The sequence below is a fragment of the Gopherus evgoodei genome, chromosome 7 (genome assembly GCF_007399415.2).
Source record: "Gopherus evgoodei ecotype Sinaloan lineage chromosome 7, rGopEvg1_v1.p, whole genome shotgun sequence".
In the NCBI taxonomy this organism is placed as follows: domain Eukaryota; kingdom Metazoa; phylum Chordata; order Testudines; family Testudinidae; genus Gopherus; species Gopherus evgoodei.
The window spans coordinates 38,571,245-38,589,874 of NC_044328.1; the positions used below are offsets into that span (position 1 = coordinate 38,571,245).

The 18,630-nt window shown below is 39.4% G+C and overlaps 1 protein-coding gene across 5 annotated transcripts in view; it reads right to left on the reverse strand.

Annotated features, from left to right (window-relative positions):
• The window catches only part of PCDH15 (protocadherin related 15), a 1,497,017-nt gene that overhangs the window by 456,523 nt on the left and 1,021,864 nt on the right, over positions 1 to 18,630 (reverse strand). For all 5 annotated transcript variants that reach the window (XM_030569599.1, XM_030569597.1, XM_030569596.1 and 2 more), the window contains 2 exons: positions 16,100 to 16,210; positions 9,950 to 10,120 (listed from right to left, as the gene is read on the reverse strand). In XM_030569599.1, coding sequence (XP_030425459.1) covers positions 9,950 to 10,120; positions 16,100 to 16,210 — 282 coding nt within the window. The remainder of the gene's footprint in view (positions 1 to 9,949; positions 10,121 to 16,099; positions 16,211 to 18,630) is intronic.

Here is an 18,630-nt window from a genome sequence, read left to right on the forward strand (position 1 = left end):
GTTCTAGCTTTTGGACAACAAACAGCTCTTCTCCATGTGCAACTAACATGCCTGACAACCATTTAAGGACAAAAACAGACACTGTCCCCTAAGCAGGACCCTACCACTAATACTGAATAGGTGAAAACAGTGTGTGAGATGTACATACAAAATGTGCAACGATCTTGTTTGGTTTTAGCCATGTCTGAAAACAGTTCTAAGTATGGTTTCAAACCCTGATGTCAGTAAAGCTGCTCTCAAAATTTATTCACTTGTTCTTCAGACCTAAGTATGTTCTGGCTCTCAGAAGTCAAATGATTAGTATGTTTCTGAAAGGTAACTGAAGCACAAGTTATTTAATCTTCATTATTTTAAAAAAGATAAAAGCCCTGATTAGCTTGTGCTGCGACGAGCAGTATGATCATATTAATTCACACTCAGTCTGACCTAAATCCTAACCACAGGTGAAACTTTGATATACAACAGTCACTTCCACACCTAATTAACATTTCAAGTAACATAACTGCTTGCCCATCTGGTGAGAAACAATGCAAAGATCCTCTGCAAGTCTCACATATTTCTATATTAAAACAAGGGGCAATTTCTTTTAATTAGCCCTGCCATTCTTGGTGCAGTCCCAGATATAAAAATTAATGACCTATAAACTCACATCTTTATAATTTTAACCTTTTTATGCTTCACTTGTTTTCAGTGACATTTACTAAACACATACTTATCAGAAGACTGCACACGGTGGACAGGCAATTTATCAAAAAAAAGAAAGGATAGAGAAATAGAATACAGTGACAAAGCTCTTTATGAAACCTGCAGTAGCTGACAATCAACAGCTTATCAAAGCCTTCTGTTTTGACATTGCTGAAAGAGGTGTCCCATTAAAATGCTGCTAATGTGAAATCACTGATTTTGTTAAGTTAGAACATCTACTATCTAGCAATTCTGCTATAATTCTGTTGAAGCTTTAAACCTCCCCTTCGTGTTGTACTTAACAATACTCTGTGATGCTCTGTCCTGTGATAGGAAAGGGTCAAGCCATCAACAAATACAAAACAAACTTAGTTTTTGTTTTGTTTTTATCTACAAGATTACAAGGGAATGATTTTTCCCAGAGAGAGTCCTTTAATTCTGAATAGCTTTCCACTTTCCAAAGCAATCTAAGAATGGATATCAGTTTGTCATGCATCTATGTTTATAATTAATAAGCAAAATTGCTATCTGTTGGCTAGCTATATAGCATATTGCTTGGATATAACAAATAAATTGCTGTTTTAAATAATTATAAAAAGCACACGCATTTCTGTGACAGGTACATATTGGTCAATCTTAATTTATCCTTTTCCAATCTGATGGCCTCAGATCCCACCTAAAATCCTATAACATTGCCATCCCCTTTAAAATGAGCCAAATTGCTCATTTTTAAGCCAGTGGCAATGAGATTGTTTAAAGGCCTCCACTATGAGACAGAAGTGTTCATTTCTGAATTACTGTAAATAAGCAATCAAAGAAGGTAAAGGACAATTCCACTGTTAATGCATTTCTCTTGTTATCTCATACAGCATGGGCTGGAGTCGTTTATAACTGACAACGTGCTGCCTACCCACTGATTTCTGGCTATTAAGTATGCAGGATTCCATTTGTATTATAATTTAGTGTTTGAAAGCATGTTGTCTTGCCTAAGTGATTCTAATCTAATTAACATTAAGAACTGTGAGGTTTTCTAAATCAATGTTTTTCAGCTACACAACTAAAACTGAACCTGTGTGTGTCTCTCGCAGGTAACTCAACCTTTTAAAAAATAATATACTTACATATATTTTGTGAGGCATAACATGTTTTGAGAGCTTGGAGGAAAGACATGCTAGTTGGTACAATATATCACAAAATTTTCACCAGACTTTTTAAAAAACTTAACTTTCTTAAAGACCCAGTCCTAAGTCTGTATTGTACATATTAGCAAATGGTCAAAAGTGATGAGTAAAAAATGGGTGTGTTGCAGTGTGGCTACCAAATTATTCCTGCCCAGTAATAAGGAAGATGTACAGTAGATAAATACAGCCTTAACTTGATGAGGATTGTTTAAATCCATGTCTTCTCAGGCACACCTAAACTCCACCAAAACACTGCTCCTATTTACCCTGCACAATAGTGAGTAATGTAAGCATGTTCACACAAAGGGCTTCACATTTATTAGTTTTCAGGGTGGAAAACTAAATCTCATGCACCTTGCTGTGTTCCATCCAAGAACATACAGGGATACAGCGCTTTCAAGAACTTACACATATTCTTGATGTCTCCTGTAATGATAAAATGAACAAAAGCCTCAGTGTGAAAATGGAAAACAAAACCTTACAAATTCTATCTTTACAAAAAGTTCAGCAGGGGCAGCACACTGAAGCAGACTATATTACATATCTCACTGCATCCATCACTGAGATGCCACAGCAATTGGAAAATATGGTTAAAAACTGCAAGGCTTTGGTCTTACTTTGTGCGTAGGAGGAATATGATGCTTGAGACCTCAGGAGAGAAAGGGCATACACAGATATAAAGTAATGAAATGCCAAACAATAAAACCATAAGAAGGGATTACAAATGATCTTTAATAAAATGGATTACAAGGAACAGAAAAGTGACAGCAGTAATTAAATCTGTGATTTCATCAATTAAAAACTGAGATCAATGTGATGTTTAAAAGGACATTGAACCTCAAACTCGGTGGCTATTTGGAGCAACTGTTTTTAATATAAGAATCACTGATGTGAAGAATTGCTCAGTTTGTGATTATCTATACGATTTATTCATCTAATATCAATTAATCAATTTGTACCAATAGAATATAGCATTTATAGCCATTAAAAGCTGTTACTAAAATCCAGAACATGCTTTTGGAAGTACTTGGCTTTTTAGGATCTTTATGCTACTTTTAAAACACAGAATCTAATGTAAAATTGCTAAACAGCTACAATGGACTTTTTTTCTTCTAAACATACTTTCATTTATTCTATTTTGAGTACTTCCTTGTGAGATTATTCCATTGTCCAAATTTGCATTTAAAAGTTTACAACTTGTAATGCTTCTTAGAGTTTTAATTCTTAACGTTTCTTTGAATACGTTCAGATGTAGAATTTATTTTTATTGTAATCTTTGGTATTTTATGCCACATGTAATTTCTAGGTAGATTCTGTGTACTTATAATATGTTATTTCTGTAGTTTCAATTATGCCCTCTTGTATTAGAATCTTTTATACTCTGGAACAGATTTGTGACATCCATCTTTTCTTTGCCCTTCAAAGTGTTGTATATCTTAGTCATGGTCACTATTCATTTCCTCTTTAGTAATAAATATACACCTAATATTCTCAGAGGAACATGTAACCTAAACAAAATAAAATAAATCACATCTGATATTTTTAATCTTCTATTATTAAAAGTAGCTTCTAAGCCGATTATAACTGAAATTTTTTTTTATTTTTCACTTGGGTTACTTTGTGTATTTTATATATAAAATGCTGTAACCATTTTCACTTTTCCTCCTATAAAGGAAGTTTCCATCTGTTTTTGATTCACACAGTAAAAGGTATGTAATCTATGCAGACACTCCAGCACTACATATCAGGCCTGAAGCCATTTAGAAGGAAATGAGCGGCAGCAGGTCCCAAACTGCCCTATATAAACTTGATACAGGGAGTAAGGATAGTTAAGATGCATGTGCAGATCATACAAAACCCGCTGGCAAAAGTGCATGGAATGTATATGCACCTAAGGTGGAGTACCCATAGGTACAAGCAGTTGAAGAAGAGGACTAAGGTGCATGCCTGCTGGTGGAGGAGAGGATATGTACTGTTAGATGGCTGAACTCTTTTCCTTGATTCTGTATAGGTATGCTGTTTGTATGAAACCTAATTTCTCCCAAAGTTTTTGTATATTCATTTTCTGTGTATTTTAATAATGGTTTATTGAGATTTAGAGGTGGTAAGCAGACCTGTTGGGGACAGGTAATGCAGCTAATGGAGAATATTTTATCTATCAACAGCTATGTATACACAAGCAGCAAAGAGTCCTGTGGCACCTTATAGACTAACAGATGTATTGGAGCATGAGCTTTTGTGGTTGAATACTCACTTCGTCGGATGCATGTAGTGGAAATTTCCAGAGGCAGGTATATATATGCAAGCAAGAAGCAGGCTAGAGATAATGAGGTTGGTTCAATCAGGGAGGATGAGGCCCTCTTCTAGCAGTTGAGGTGTGAAAACCAAGGGAGGAGAAACTGCTTTTGTAGTTGGCAAGCCATTCACAGTATTTGTTTAATCCTGAGCGGATGGTGTCAAATTTGCAGATGAATTGAAGCTCAGCAGTTTCTCTTTGGAATCTGGTCCTGAAGTTTTTTTGCTGCACGATGGCTACCTTTAAATCTGCTATTGTGTGTCCAGGGAGATTGAAGTGTTCTCCTACAGGTTTTTGTATATTGCCATTCCTAATATGTGTGTTGTTTCCATTTATCCTTTTCTGTAGGGACTGTCCAGTTTGGCCGATGTACATAGCAGAGGGGCATTGCTGGCATATGATGGCATATATTACATTGGTGGACGTACAGGTGAATGAACCGGTGATGGTGTGGCTGATCTGGTTAGGTCCTGTGATGGTGTCGCTGGTGTAGATATGTGGGAAGAGTTGGCATCGAGGTTTGTGGCATGGATTGGTTCCTGAGTTAGAGTTACTACGGTGCAGTGTGCAGTTACTGGTGAGAATATGCTTCAGGTTGGCAGGTTGTCTGCGGGAAAGGACTGGCCTGCCACCCAAGACCTGTGAAAGTGAGGGATCATTGTCCAGGATGGGTTGTAGATCCCTGATGATGCATTGGAGGGGTTTTAGCTGAGGACTGTAGGTGATGGCCAGTGGAGTTCTGTTGGTTTCTTTCTTGGGTTTGTCTTGCAGTAGGAAGCTTCTGGGTACAGGCCTGGCTCTGTTGATCTGTTTCCTTATTTCCTCATGCGGGTATTGTAGTTTTGAGAATGCTTGGTGAAGATTTTGTAGGTGTTGGTCTCTGTCTGAGCGATTGGAGCACATGCGGTTGTACCTCAGTGCTTGGCTGTAGACAATGGATCGTGTGGTGTGCCTGGGGTGGAAGCTGGAGGCATGAAGGTAGACATAGCGGCCCGTAGGTTTGCGGTAAAGGGTGGTGTTAACATGACCATCACTTATTTGTACCGTGGACCTCCCATGTAGATTGGTCCAGGCTGAGGTTGATGGTGGGGTGGAAGCTGTTGAAATCGTGGTGGAATTTTTTCAGAGTCTCTTTCCCATGGGTCCATGTGATGAAGACCCAGGGAGGGGAAAGTCTGGGGGGGGGGGGAGGAAGGGGGATGGTTTATTTCTCCTTGTTTTAAGACCCAAGGAGTTTGGGTCTTGGGTTCCCCAGGGAAGGTTTTGGGGGAACAGGAAGTGTGCCAAACACTATATTTTTGGCTGGTGGCAGTGTACCAAATTTAAGCTAGTAATTAAGCTTAAAAGTGATCATGCAGGTCCCCACTTTTAGGACGCTAAAGTTCAAAGTGGGGAAATAACCTTGACAGGGCTCATCACCAAAACCCAAGTCAGTATAGAATTGAATATAAAGTATCTAGCACATGCAATAGATGATAAAGGATTGCACCTAAATTCTAACAAATATATTGCAGTCATAAGTCTAGGAAATGAAAAATATTTCTGAACTCTAACCAATTTTAGATCTGTATATTATTTTGTTAATTTTTAGAAAACTTTAAAATACATTACTTACTAGAAATGGATCAGCTCCAGAAAAGCTGAAACAATGCTTTCAATGAATGGAAAGAGCTACCATGTGATATATTAGCTATGCACTGATGTATCACATCATAATTTAGTCCATATTGCTGAAGAAGTGCCTCACCATATGATGTTGAGCTATAACACTACATGAAAATGGCAATGAGAAACCGTCACCTTTGTCTCTAGAACTTCAACAAGCTGTGACTAAAAATACACAAAAATTGAAAAAAGGGTCTCAAATATGAAAATTCTATAAATATCTCTCTGAAACAAAATTCACATAAACCATTCATGGTATTCTAAGTTCCAAATCAGTCATACCTAAGTTGAAATGTATTGAGGATTCTACGATTGGTATTGATCTTGTTTGTCATATAGTTTCAAAATATGGTAAATCAGCAAAGCATGCTAATCTTGATGGTTTATCTGTTGAACTTCATGTGGTAGGCATGAGTTTTTCTCTTGCTATTTAAGTAGCAATAACATAAAGGTCTGAACAAGTGTCACATTTGTATGATTTTTATCTTTGCTTTTTTAAAGGTCGCTCTCCCCTTTAGGACCTGATTTAAATCCCCCTGAAGTCAATGGAAGGACTTCTGGCCATTGGATCAAGCCCACAGTTTTTTGTCTTGTTTTCAGCTATGAGTTTGCTGCCAAAGCATTTAATGCTCTGGCCTTTTTACAGAGTTGTCACACAACATTACAGCAGCTTGATGTTATTAATAATGTTTTTCATACTACCTTAAACTCATATTATAGTGTTAAAAAGTTAGTTAGGTAAAATATTGGTGGTGGTGTTGCAGAAATGTCAGTCCTGAACAATCCATTACCAGTTTTCAGATAATTTGTTTCATCTTGAGTCTTAAATACTGCCAAAAGTGAGTGGTTAACAACAGTACCTTACAGACTGAAAGGGCAGTATTGCTATTATAAACATATAATTTTACTCACAACAAGCAAATAAGAAAGAAAGAAAGAAAGAAAGAAAGAAAGAAAGAAAGAAAGAAAGAAAGAAAGAAAGAAAGAAAAAGAACTCTGATACCCTTTGCTGGTCTGCTTGAGAGACTGGCAGTTTTGGGGCAGTTGGTATTCATCCTCTGCAAGCAGCAAATACCTAGAATATGTTTCTACAGATGTACAAATACTAATTATACAGCTTGTAGCAGATTTAACATTGTTAATAAACTGGCATGAATCAATCCCAGTCCTAGAAGGCATAATATAAACCCTGACATTGTTTGGGGTATAAATAAATCAGTTCTCTAGTAACAAAGCAGCCCATTAATTTTGCCTGCCTCTTCTATCACTCCAGCCAAAGACAGTAAACAAAGTACACCCTATGTGGATTCCTTCCATGTTGCCAATGTAACAAGCTGCTCTAGAGTTACTGAAGAAAATAATTACATTAGAAAAATAATCTGGGTTTTACATCAGAGAAAGCTTTGACAGAAGCCAGCTAAAGATAATTAATCTTAGAAGACTGAAAAAAAAATGCTTATTATTACAACCACATTTAATACTGTGCTTATAAATGCCTTATTTTAGGGTCAATTCAGTGGAGTATATTATCTTTTAAATGAAACATCTTCATCCAAGCAACTATATCAAAATAATTTAAGCTTAAAACTTCATTGTTTGGGATTCATTATTATTTCCTGTATTATTCACTGTAAAGAAATGTACCCCCTCTGCAACAATGCTGAAATACAAACAGGACATATATTGTGCATAGGAAATGGATGAGGCCATGCAGAAGGGCCAGGATCAGGAGGGGAGTGGAAGTCCACACTGAAGTCTGGTTGGGACACTGCAAGGGGGAACCCAGTCAGCAAAGAGCCAAAATCTGGGTGATAATTGGTAAAAACATTAATACTGTTTTTTTCCAAGACCTAGGGATTTTGGGGGGAAACAAATCAGTAAATACTGAAAATGATGGGCCTTAAGTATGTGTGGGAACAGTGAAAGGTCTTTTCCAGCAAAACATTTAAACAGAGTTGCACTTTAAGTAAATGAGTGGTCTTACTGAAGCCATTGGGATACCTCATGTAATTATGCTTCGCTGGATGGGAGAACAAGTTTCTCTAACACCCTGCTTATGTACCTCAACTGATGACAAAGTGATGTGAAAAGGTATTTCAGTTTTCATGGTCTATTCTGTCCTTAGCTTCTTTACTGAAAAGGTTTGCGGTGGAACTAATTAATCCTTTTATAGTCTAAGAGTTCTCCACAACAACAGTGGTGTTGCAGGTTATCTACTACAGAATCTTCTCTTAACTTCTTCTATGAACAGCTACTTTTATTTTGATCTGTAAGGAAGAAGTTAAACCATACTGTGCTTTTTATAAATATTTAAACTTGTGTAATAGATATGGCCTTTTTTAAATGCATTTTTTCCATAACCTAGTTCTGCTATTTCATTAATTTTAGTAGACTGTTAACTTGCTTCTAACTCGGTCTGCACTGCAAAAAAGGCTTCAAGCTTTGCCAATAGCTTGGGGTGGCCTCTGAAGTCAATGAAAACCACGGAGGTAACTAGCAAACCATTTCCAACTCTCTCAGAAGGTTAAGAAGTGTCAGATAAAAGTTGAAAAGATAAAAGAAATAGTTTAGGATTTTGAAGGCTTAGTGGAGGAAAAGTTTTGCTATTATACAGTTAGAATCATCATGTCCTATTTAGCCAACTGTGATAGCAAGGATAATTATTGGATATGAAACCCTACAGTTTTGCCAGAAGTGGCAAAAATCATGGTTTGAGTATAGAGTCCATATGAGCAAAGCAAAGAGAAGTACTCCTGAAAGCTGATAAACCAAATTGACCCCAGATGCAAGTCCAATGAAATCACTATACTTACACAAGGCATAAATCTAATCCAATATAAGTGCCTGCCCCCACTTGTTTCTTAGATTGCTATGTTTGAGAATGTTATTTCCAGCAGAATTTGAAGTTCACCTCATTAAGTTAGGTCCTCCTGATCCTGCAAATATTTACTCATGGGAATAAGTTATGTGAGTAGTCCCATTGAAGTCAATACTTCTTGTGTCAGTGAAGTTTTACGCATAAGTTCCTGAAGGACTGGGGCCTTAGGTTCTAAACTTACAATGCAGGGAATAGGACAATCAGCACTATATGAATGGATTGTGACAATAGTAATAGCTTTCATCAACTTCATTGTACCTTCAAAAGGCTATTTTCCCAAAAAGAGTTTCATTTTTTTTCAATGAAAGAAAAATTTTGACTGTTTTATACAGCATATGTTACAGAAAAAACCCAAATAGAGGATATCTGAAATGTCCTTTCTTCCATAAATAGTGCTCCTACTATCTGTAGGAGACTGGCTAAAATCTGACCCAAGTCAACAGTACTACAATTTATTATCTTATGTTAACAGTTATTCAGTTGTGATATGAGTTAGCAGACTCAGTCCTAGTCACTAGTCATTACGGCTAATGAACACCCTCTTGGCCTTCTCCACAATGAGGCCAAACAACAGATAGGCATGGAGACTAGATGTTAAATCATGTAGGTGCTCCCTCCAGACCATAACATACCTAGGCCTAAAATCATAACACTGAGTTGGAATCTTTAGATCCAAAACACATGCCTCTACCACTTGAGTTAAAAGACCAACAGGTATTAGAAGTGGGCTCCTATCCTCTATATAGAGCAGGTCTGAGAGAGGAATGACACACACACGTTGTCAGTGGTTTCACAGCTCTTTGTCAGGCAGCAGAAGAATGTTTTATATCAGGAATACTTGGTTCCATTCCAGATCCTGGAGGACAGCATACCCTAGTGCTTTAAGACCTTTCTGTTCCTGTGCCCCAGAGCTTGCCCTCTTCTGTCCCTGCCCCATCAAACCTGTCCCTCTGCTCCTGTCACCTCTTTGTTCCCAGAGACCTCAGCTTGTCCCTGTCTCTCAATTCCATCTGCAAACTTCAAGTTGAGTGCTGAGGTGGCTCACCCCACTAGAAACTCACTCAGCCCTAGATGTGTATTTCACGCCTGCAAATGGAAGCACTTATTCTAATTAGGAACACAATAACTAACAAAAATGTATAATAGTTTCCCATTTTGTCTGTAGAAAAACATAATACCGGTACTTGTTTAGGAAAGAGTGAGGGAGAAATTAAGAACCCAAGAAAGAGTTCATTGAGCACTTACAGGATCAGTGAACTCTGGTAAGCTGGCTTGGTAGGTGAGTGGCCTACAGTCACGAGTGTTATTCACTAAGACACATGGGAGAAACATTGGTCCAAGATCATCCCCATCAAGCACATCAACTGTGAGGGTGGTTGTACTTGTTCTTCGTTCATTAAGATTTTGAGCCCGGTCCTGTGGAGGAAAAGGGTATTTCTATAAATATGATTTAGAGAGTTTAGAACACAGTCCACACAAAAACATTTTTTAACTTAACGTTAAGATTGATCATGAACATATCCTACCAAAACAATCATGAAAGATCGGGGAAATTGTAAGTTACAGAAGCATTAACTTGGACGTCACCTCCATGCTCCCCATCATCACAACCATACAAATCCACATGCTCATTATGAATGTCACAACACCATATTCTCTTCCAATATCAAATCTGCTCTCCTCCAAAGTTAAAGAAAATATGAGACAAACCTCAAAAAAGTCATGGGCTCTTTTTTAAAAAGATTAAATCAAGACTTTGAGTGTCTCTTCTAATTAACTCCCTTTGCCCATCTTCAATGCGTGTGAGATGACAGTTCTGCCAGTTCTTGCAAATTCATACTGAATAAGGAGATTTTGTCTCTCACTGTATGAGCCGTTGCTAAGGAACCCAACTAAGACTAGACTCCTTTGTGCTAGGCAGTGTACAAACACATGGCAAGAGACAATCCTTGCCCTGAAGAGCTTCTGGTCTATGGAAAAGCACAACGGTGAGCTTGTGACATGAGAACTAGAACTAAGATTCAGCCTCATCTCACATAAGAGCTACCAAACTACTATTAGATAGGGAATAGAATTTAAGCCCTGCTGAACTGGGCAGGTTCAAACTGGTAACCCTAGAAGTAAAGTGTCCCCTGTCCTACAGATCTACCAAAACATTCACCAGATGAATTCCTGGCCCAAAAAACTAGGAATAAAATGTTGGCAGTCTGCAGTATCACATGTCAAGAGACAAATACAGGGAGTGAGGGTGCAAAGCTTGCTGAGACCATGCATGAACAGGGGCTGGTGAAGTAGGGTGAGCAACAGATTTGGGGAGTGAGTGCAGGTTGTGCAGCCATCATATTTTAGCAAATGTCAATTGGCGTTTACCCTTGGTTTCCAATGGTGTAAGTTAAAGCAGTTATGAAGACCAATATATCACTTTATTTAATATTTATATAAACAGCCTAAATCAGAGATTAGTCTTGAGTTCTACATACCTAAAGTTTGAAGTGTTAGACTTCAATCCTATTTTAGCTAGAAGGAGCCAAAAAGAAGGTGAGACAACAGTTCTAAATTTCAAAACGAAGTCAAATATCAGAGCGGTGGCCGTGTTAGTCTGGATCTGTAAAAACGGCAAAGAGTCCTATGGCACCTTACAGACTAACAAACATATTGGAGCATGAGCTTTTGTGGGTGAATACCCACTTCATCGGATGCATGACAAAATGGAGTTAATTTTACTGCTTCTAACTGCTAAACTGGTATACAGATTTATTCCTAGCTTTACCTAATGTCAAATCTTTTCTGTAAGAGTAAATATTTTACATTTGATGCTGAAATAGATTATTTTCCACACATAACAAAGGGCTGTAATCCCTTATATCTGCAAATCTCAACACAACTCTAACTATATAGTCACTATATATTTGTCATAATCTATATCATGTACTGCCTGAAAACAATATCAAATTCGCTTTTTCGCAAAATACTTATATTGTGTAATTTATTGAGAGTTTAGAAAACTTTCTTACTATTTTTTTTGGAGGGTGACTAAATGGGCACCACCAAAACATATTACTCATGCAATAGCTTCTTCCTTTCAATTTCCCCCACTCCCTTTGAGAAATATTTCTTTCGCGTTCCTCAAAAATAATTCCTTGTTATTTTCCTGGTAATATTCAGGTAATATCCAGATTCTAATCTTAATTACTTGCTGCTAAATTGAGGACCCTCAAACTAGTAGGCCCAGATCCCAAGCACTGAATACACCAATCATGGGCAGCAGGTTTGTAGAAATTTTGGTGGTGCCCAGAACCTGCCTCTGCCCAAACTCTGCCCTCCCAAAACCCCTCCCCCACCTGCCCAAGGCTCTGGGAGGGAGTTTGGGTGGGGGAGGAAGTCTGGGGTGCAGGGTATAGGCACTGGGAGGGAGTTTGGGGATGGGAGGGGGTGTGGCGGGAGGGGGTGCAGGCTCTGGGATGGAGTTTGGGGGAAGAAGGAGGTGCAGGGTTGGGGCTGGGTTTGTGGTGGGGCTGGGGATGAGAGGTTTGGGGTGTAGGAGGGGGCTCAGGGCTATGGCAGAGGAGTGGGGAGTGGGGTGAGGGCTGTGGGGAGGGGCTGGGGATGAGGGGTTCATGATGCAGGAGGGGGCTAAGGGTTGGGGCGTGGGGGCGTGGGGGGGAGACGAGGGCTCTGTCTGGGGCTGAGGTGTTGGAGAGGCTCAGGGCTGGGGCAGAGGGTTGGGGTGCAGGAGGGTGTAAGAGCTCTGTCTGGGGCTGGAGATGAGGGGTGTGGGGTGCTGGAGAGGGTCAGGGCTAAGGCAGAGGGTTAGGATGCAGGGGAGTGAGGGCTCTGGCTGGGACTGGGGATAAGGTGTTTGGGGTGTGTGAGGGGCTCAGGGCTAGGGTAGAAGGTTGAGGGCGTAGTGGGGGAGATGAAAGCTCTGGCTGGGAGTATGGGCTCTGGGATGGGGCAGAGCTGTGGATGAATTTGGGGTGCAGGCAGGCTGCTCCAGGACAGGGGCCAGAGAGGAGGACTCCCCCTAGCCCTTTCCCTGACAGCAGCAGTGAGCTCTGGGGGAGAAGCCCCCTTTCCCGCCTCCCCCAGCAGCACATTCACCCCCACCACTGTCACTGTTTGTGCTCCTAGGGCCCCTCTCAGGTCCAGGTATCTCCCTTGCCTCCCCTATGGTGGGTGCCAGGGGGTGCTGCGTGTGCCTCCTCCCCTGCTGTTGCCCCTGACTGTAACCTCACTGGGGGTGGGGGATGGGGCTGCCTCCTTGCCCAGCAGGAGCGGTGACTGCGGGTCAGGATTCTGTGCTGGTAGAGGGTCCCGCCGAAAAAGGGAAGAGTGTGAGGGGGAAGGGCAGGCTCAGAGTCAGTCTGCCCTGGCATTTGACATGGGGGGACTAGGACTCTGCAGCAGTTGCTGCAGGGAGGCAGCATGGAGCTGCATGGAAGAGGCAGGGATGCTCTGCTCCCTCCAGGGCCTGGGGACGTGCATGGGGACAGCAAGAGGGGGTTGGGGGGCACTCAGGGGAGACATTGGGGGGGTGGCAGGTGGGGCCAGGGGGAGACCCAGCCCCAAACATTGGTGGAGCTGTGCCCCTGGGCTCTGAATATTGCTGGTGACCAGGCACTACATGGGTATATAATTCACTGCCCATGACACCAATGTACTATGCAGAAGGACACGTGGAAAAAACCCTGTTTTAAGCAATTTGTCCTGAACTGGCACTCTCAGTTGGGTCCCACCAGAACCACATTGTTACAGGGGTGCTTGGACTTTTTCTTCCATTTGGAAAGAAGAGTCTTTGGACATGTGAGCCAGCATTGTGTCAGTGCTGGGTTCTATAGGTATGGTCGATGCCATGGTAGTTAAGGAGAAGCCCAGGGGTCAGGGTAGGAGTAGATATCTATTTACTTGGTCCTGGAAAGCCAATTAAAGATGGCCTAGGCATTAGATCTTTAACAGGTGCCATAGGTGCTGAGGGGCTGTGGGAGATAGAAGGGTCCCTGGTGTTCGCTACAGGAGACTGACGCTTTGGTAGAGGCCAATGCTAATGCTGAAACCTAATGCTGAAAAGCTAATGCTAATGCTGAATGGCTAATACCATTTGGGCCCAAAGTATGAGGGTCCTGTCAGGAAAGCAGGCTGTTCCAAACACACTGTGGAACTTGGGCCCAAGGGCAGCTTCTCTGCCCTCTAGCTTCAAAATCTGGATGAGCCTGAAGTCTGAGCTTCTAGCCCCAGTGAGTCCACAGTGTGAAAGCCCTGCACATCATGCATTGTGTGGGAGAGTGTTGCTTGCGTATGGGTACTAGGCAGCAAATGTGTCTCTCCAATTTTGTTACAGAAACAGAGCATGATGTGCATTTACTGGTGCTGGTGTGACCAGGGATCAAGAAATCTGTGAAAGTTAAAATGGAACTGAGGCACTTGGAGTGGAAGTGTTGTACTGATTTATATATTGTAAGAAATCTGACGTAAGCAGTCGTGCAAAGGCATTCATGCACCCCCTCCCCAAAAAGGATACTGCTTTGACAGGGGAATCTACATGGTCACTGCCAGAAGATGCACAAAACTCCTCAATTTTCCTTTGTATTCTCATATAGTAATAAATAATAATAATCAATACTAGCAGCAACTATTTTGCTTTTATGTACCACTTTTCACCCAAAATAATCAATTTATTTATTACATACAAATATATTACTTTAAGAGAATGCTATTTATGTTGCAAAGTCCAACACGTGAAAGCTAGGAAATGCCAGATGTATAGTTGCCCATGCAACCTTAATTCAGCTCCTTGTGCATCCATCCTGTGCACTGAATGGGGCAGATGGGCAGTGGAAATAACAGTATGTAATTAAAGACAGTATCATAATGCATACGCACAACAAGAGAGAGAGCAATGATAAATCTGCCATTTCCTAACTTTTTTCATAGTTAACTTTGCAATCTAAATAACATTATTTTAACTTATTTTTGCATGTAATTTACCTTTTTCTTCATTATTTAAAAACTATTAGAAAAAGCAAATAATATTTTCTGCAGCTCTAATAACCCCTCCATCACACATGATCAGCAAGGTTTGAACTCTGACCCTTCAAAAATACAGTAGAGACTACTCAGCAGTAAAGTACAGATTATGACCACTTAGGTTACATAAATAACTATATCAAGCAGCAGCAGCAACAGAAGTTTGTTATCCCCCAGCATGGATGGATTGTTGGGACCAGGTCCTGTGGGTTGTCAGTGATGGAGGAGCCCCACACGGTCAAGCTCTCTCTCTGTCTTTCCAGCTCAGAAGCTGAGAGGAGCTCTTGCCCCATCTAGTGTCCCTAAAGGGGAAGAATGAGCCACCAAAACCAGATGCTGGGGAGAGCCAGCCCGGCTCGCTTTTCCCCTCAATCTAGGTGAAGTCCCCAGAGGTGAGGTGGGATGGGCCATTTGGACACAGTTTGGATTTGTGAGAGGGGAAGCCTAGTCTGGTTTCTGTCCCATGTGGTGCTCCCAGAGAAGGACAAAGATCACTGTGGTCCTCTGCAGATTCTGAGGCTTAAAATCTGTTTTAATCCAGATTACTATAAAAAAGTCTGAGATATTTATTGAAGATGAGGCTGAATTTTCAAGTAGATTCCTTCCTTTATTTGGCACAACATTGAACAAGGCAGCACAAATGCACATGGATATTTTCAGGAGCAAACACTTCTAAGGTTATTTGAGAGCATCCTGTTCAACCACTACACCATTTGTGTGGAATTAATAATTGCTGCATAGGAACGGAATGGAATTCTTTCATCCACTTATTAAAAATACAAATTTTATTGTAAAAAGAACAGGAAAAATCACTTTCATTGTCTTCAAAGACACCTAAAGTCTTCTCTCAATGACAGCTATATTAGATAGAGTTTAAATGTCACTTTTATTCTCAGCATGCATTATCCACTGATAGTCATCCTGTAAAAAACACTTAACACACATATAGTGTGAATTGAAAGAAAAATTGCCTCATTTTAGAAAGCTGCATTTCAAAGATCAGGGATACGGTTACATTGTATCTATTACACTAATTTCAGATCACTTTAGCATAGCTAGATATGTCAGAAAACAAACTCTCTGTGACACTAGAATGTACTTTTCTACATGCACTTTACTTAAAATATACAATCTACTCCTCAAGCCAAAAGAATGTCTTATTTCACAACATGAATGTCTTTGCTCTAACAAGTAATATGCTAAACTGTGTTAAAAGATGATAAGGACTGAAGAGATATTAGGCAACATTTCAACACTAGTGACTTAAGAAAAAGAACAATTCACTCCTAGCATGTAGAAAAGACTTCTCCATGCACTATTCCCTGCTCCCAAGGAATTGACAGAAATAACCATTTTGGAATCCATACTTACATTTGCTTGAACAATAACAAAATAACGTGTCTTTTCTTCATAATTTAATCTCTCCCATAAAACTACTGCTCCAGACAAAGTGAGAGGAATGTCAAAGGTCCTATTGGATGTCTGCAAAAGCCAAAACAACAAAAATAAGAATTCATATGCTGTATTTTAATGTTAAATAATGCAGACAGCTTACAATGGATACATATAATGTATGATAATCAAGGATATATTAGGGAAGTGTTTTGATTAATTTGTCTGATCACCTCTTTGTACATTTTTATTTGATCAAGAGGGTTTTATATGAACACCATAATAAAGATTCTATAGGTAACATGGCACAACCATCTTTTCATGTATTATTAATTACATTCATAAAATGTCACGGGATACTTGTGAGCAGAGACTTGAGAACACTGGTCTTTCTTATATTTCCTTTTCACAAGTCTTGTATCACTGATGGACACTACAGATAGTGTAGTTCAAAACAACTTTTTTCTGTTTATCAAAACGTATGCATGTTCTGATTTTTTCCTGTTGTCCTTTCCTATGTTCAAGAAAGATTTCCTGCTGTGTAGAAAGTACTTTCAAGTATTAGACACTTTAATATATAATAATAATAAAAAGATTCACAGCCTCATCGACTTTAAGGCCAGATGGACAATAACGATCACCTAGTCTGACCTCCTGCACATCACAGGACACAGAATCTTACCCATCAGCTCCTGCCATAGACCAATAATTTTGGCAGAATTACTGAAGTCCTCAGATCATGATTTAAAGACTTCAAGCTAAAGAGAATTCACCAATTATTCTAGTTTAAATCAGCAAGTGACCTATGCCACAGGGGAAGGGCAGAAACTACCCACCACACACATTTTCCAATTTAGCGGGGAGATGCAAAAAGTTAAAAAATAAGAGTAGAGACCCCCATTTAGAGCTCTGTTCAGTAATGTATTTAAGCACATGCTTAAATCCAACTGGGTTTTTTGCTGGATAGAGGTGGAGTTATTCGAATGATTAAAGTTAAGCAGTGCCATACTTATTTTGCACCTTATTTAAATCAAAGGTGAAGTTCTACTTTCACTATATTTCCACTTAGACAGACCAATTTCATTTTACAGTACTGAAACTACCATGTTTCATAAGACTAAAACTGATTTACTTTGACAGCCCATTTTGAAAGAAGATACTCTAGAAGCTGAAACATAGGATTTAGAGACAATTGATCAAAACCATGTTCTCAGTTCTGTCAGTGACTGTCTCTATAACTTTGAGAGTCTTTCTGTACCTCAGTTTTCCTATGTGTAAATGGAGATATTTATTTAATTTACAAGTATGTTGTGCAGATAATGATTATAAAATACTTTAAGATCCATCCATGAAAGGCTTTGTAGAAGAACCAAAGTATTTTCTTTCTTTAAACAGACTATTATGGCAAGCTTTTTTCCTCTAATGATGAATAATTCAGGGTTGAAAATGTTTGTTTAAATTGTGACTGATTTTTCAGTAAACAAGTGGTACATATTACAAGTGAGCCATGTTACAGATAACAGTTGTTTGCTGTTCTGTTTACTTTTAATTTGACAGTTATGTCTTTTTGGACAAAAATAAGCACAATCAGTGTTGGAGAGACAAACTGAAAAAAAAATCTACTGAAATGCAAACACTTCATATAGAAGCAGAAGAAAAACTAAAGTAGAGCCAGTGAGATAGCAAGAGCAAAGAAGAATAATTTAGATATCCCTCAAGGCAAGAAGAACTTTAAAATGGGAAAACTGTCATAGAAAGTTAAATTTTAGTTTTACCAACCTCAGCAGTGTCTTTTCAGATTGAAGGCAGGTGTAGATTCTGAGCGAAGTTTAAGTTTTTTTTTTTGGGGGGGGGGGTGGGGACTTCAAGTGTTTCAGTTTTAAAAAAAATCCACTTTAGCTTAAAAACTATCATGGCTATGTGTTCTTTACCCAGCACTAAGAAACAAGCTACTGTGTTTTCATAATAAATACTCTAATAGAAACCTAAAACTATAGCATTTTAGGAAAAAAACACATATCAAGCACATTGCTATATGACACCACTTTGGGAATGACTGCTTTAGCATTTAACGCATTCAAATAATGAGGCAATAATGTGCCATACTGCAATGCTGTGTTTATTTTAAACAAATAAAACATTAATAGACAAAACAAACAGATTCTAAATGGCAAATATTAGAAGCCATGAAAAAAAATGTAACCCAAACAGAGTTCCTGGAGGCACATTATTGAAAAAAAGTCACACAAACTTAGCCTAAATATGGTACTAATAGAGTGATGCAATGTCATGGGAGGCAGTAGATGTGTTGGGTTATATGTGGTCTGTGGCATGATGGTTTTCCTACAGGTGAGGTGTGCATCTCTGTGTTGAGGAGTAAAAGTTATGCTATACCAGATGCCTTAATTTATCACTTTCTTGTTTTTGTGTAAGGTATGTTATGTATAGAGGAACCTTAACTCACATACAACATAGTGCTTTGTGCACTAATATATGCAAAACATTTTAGT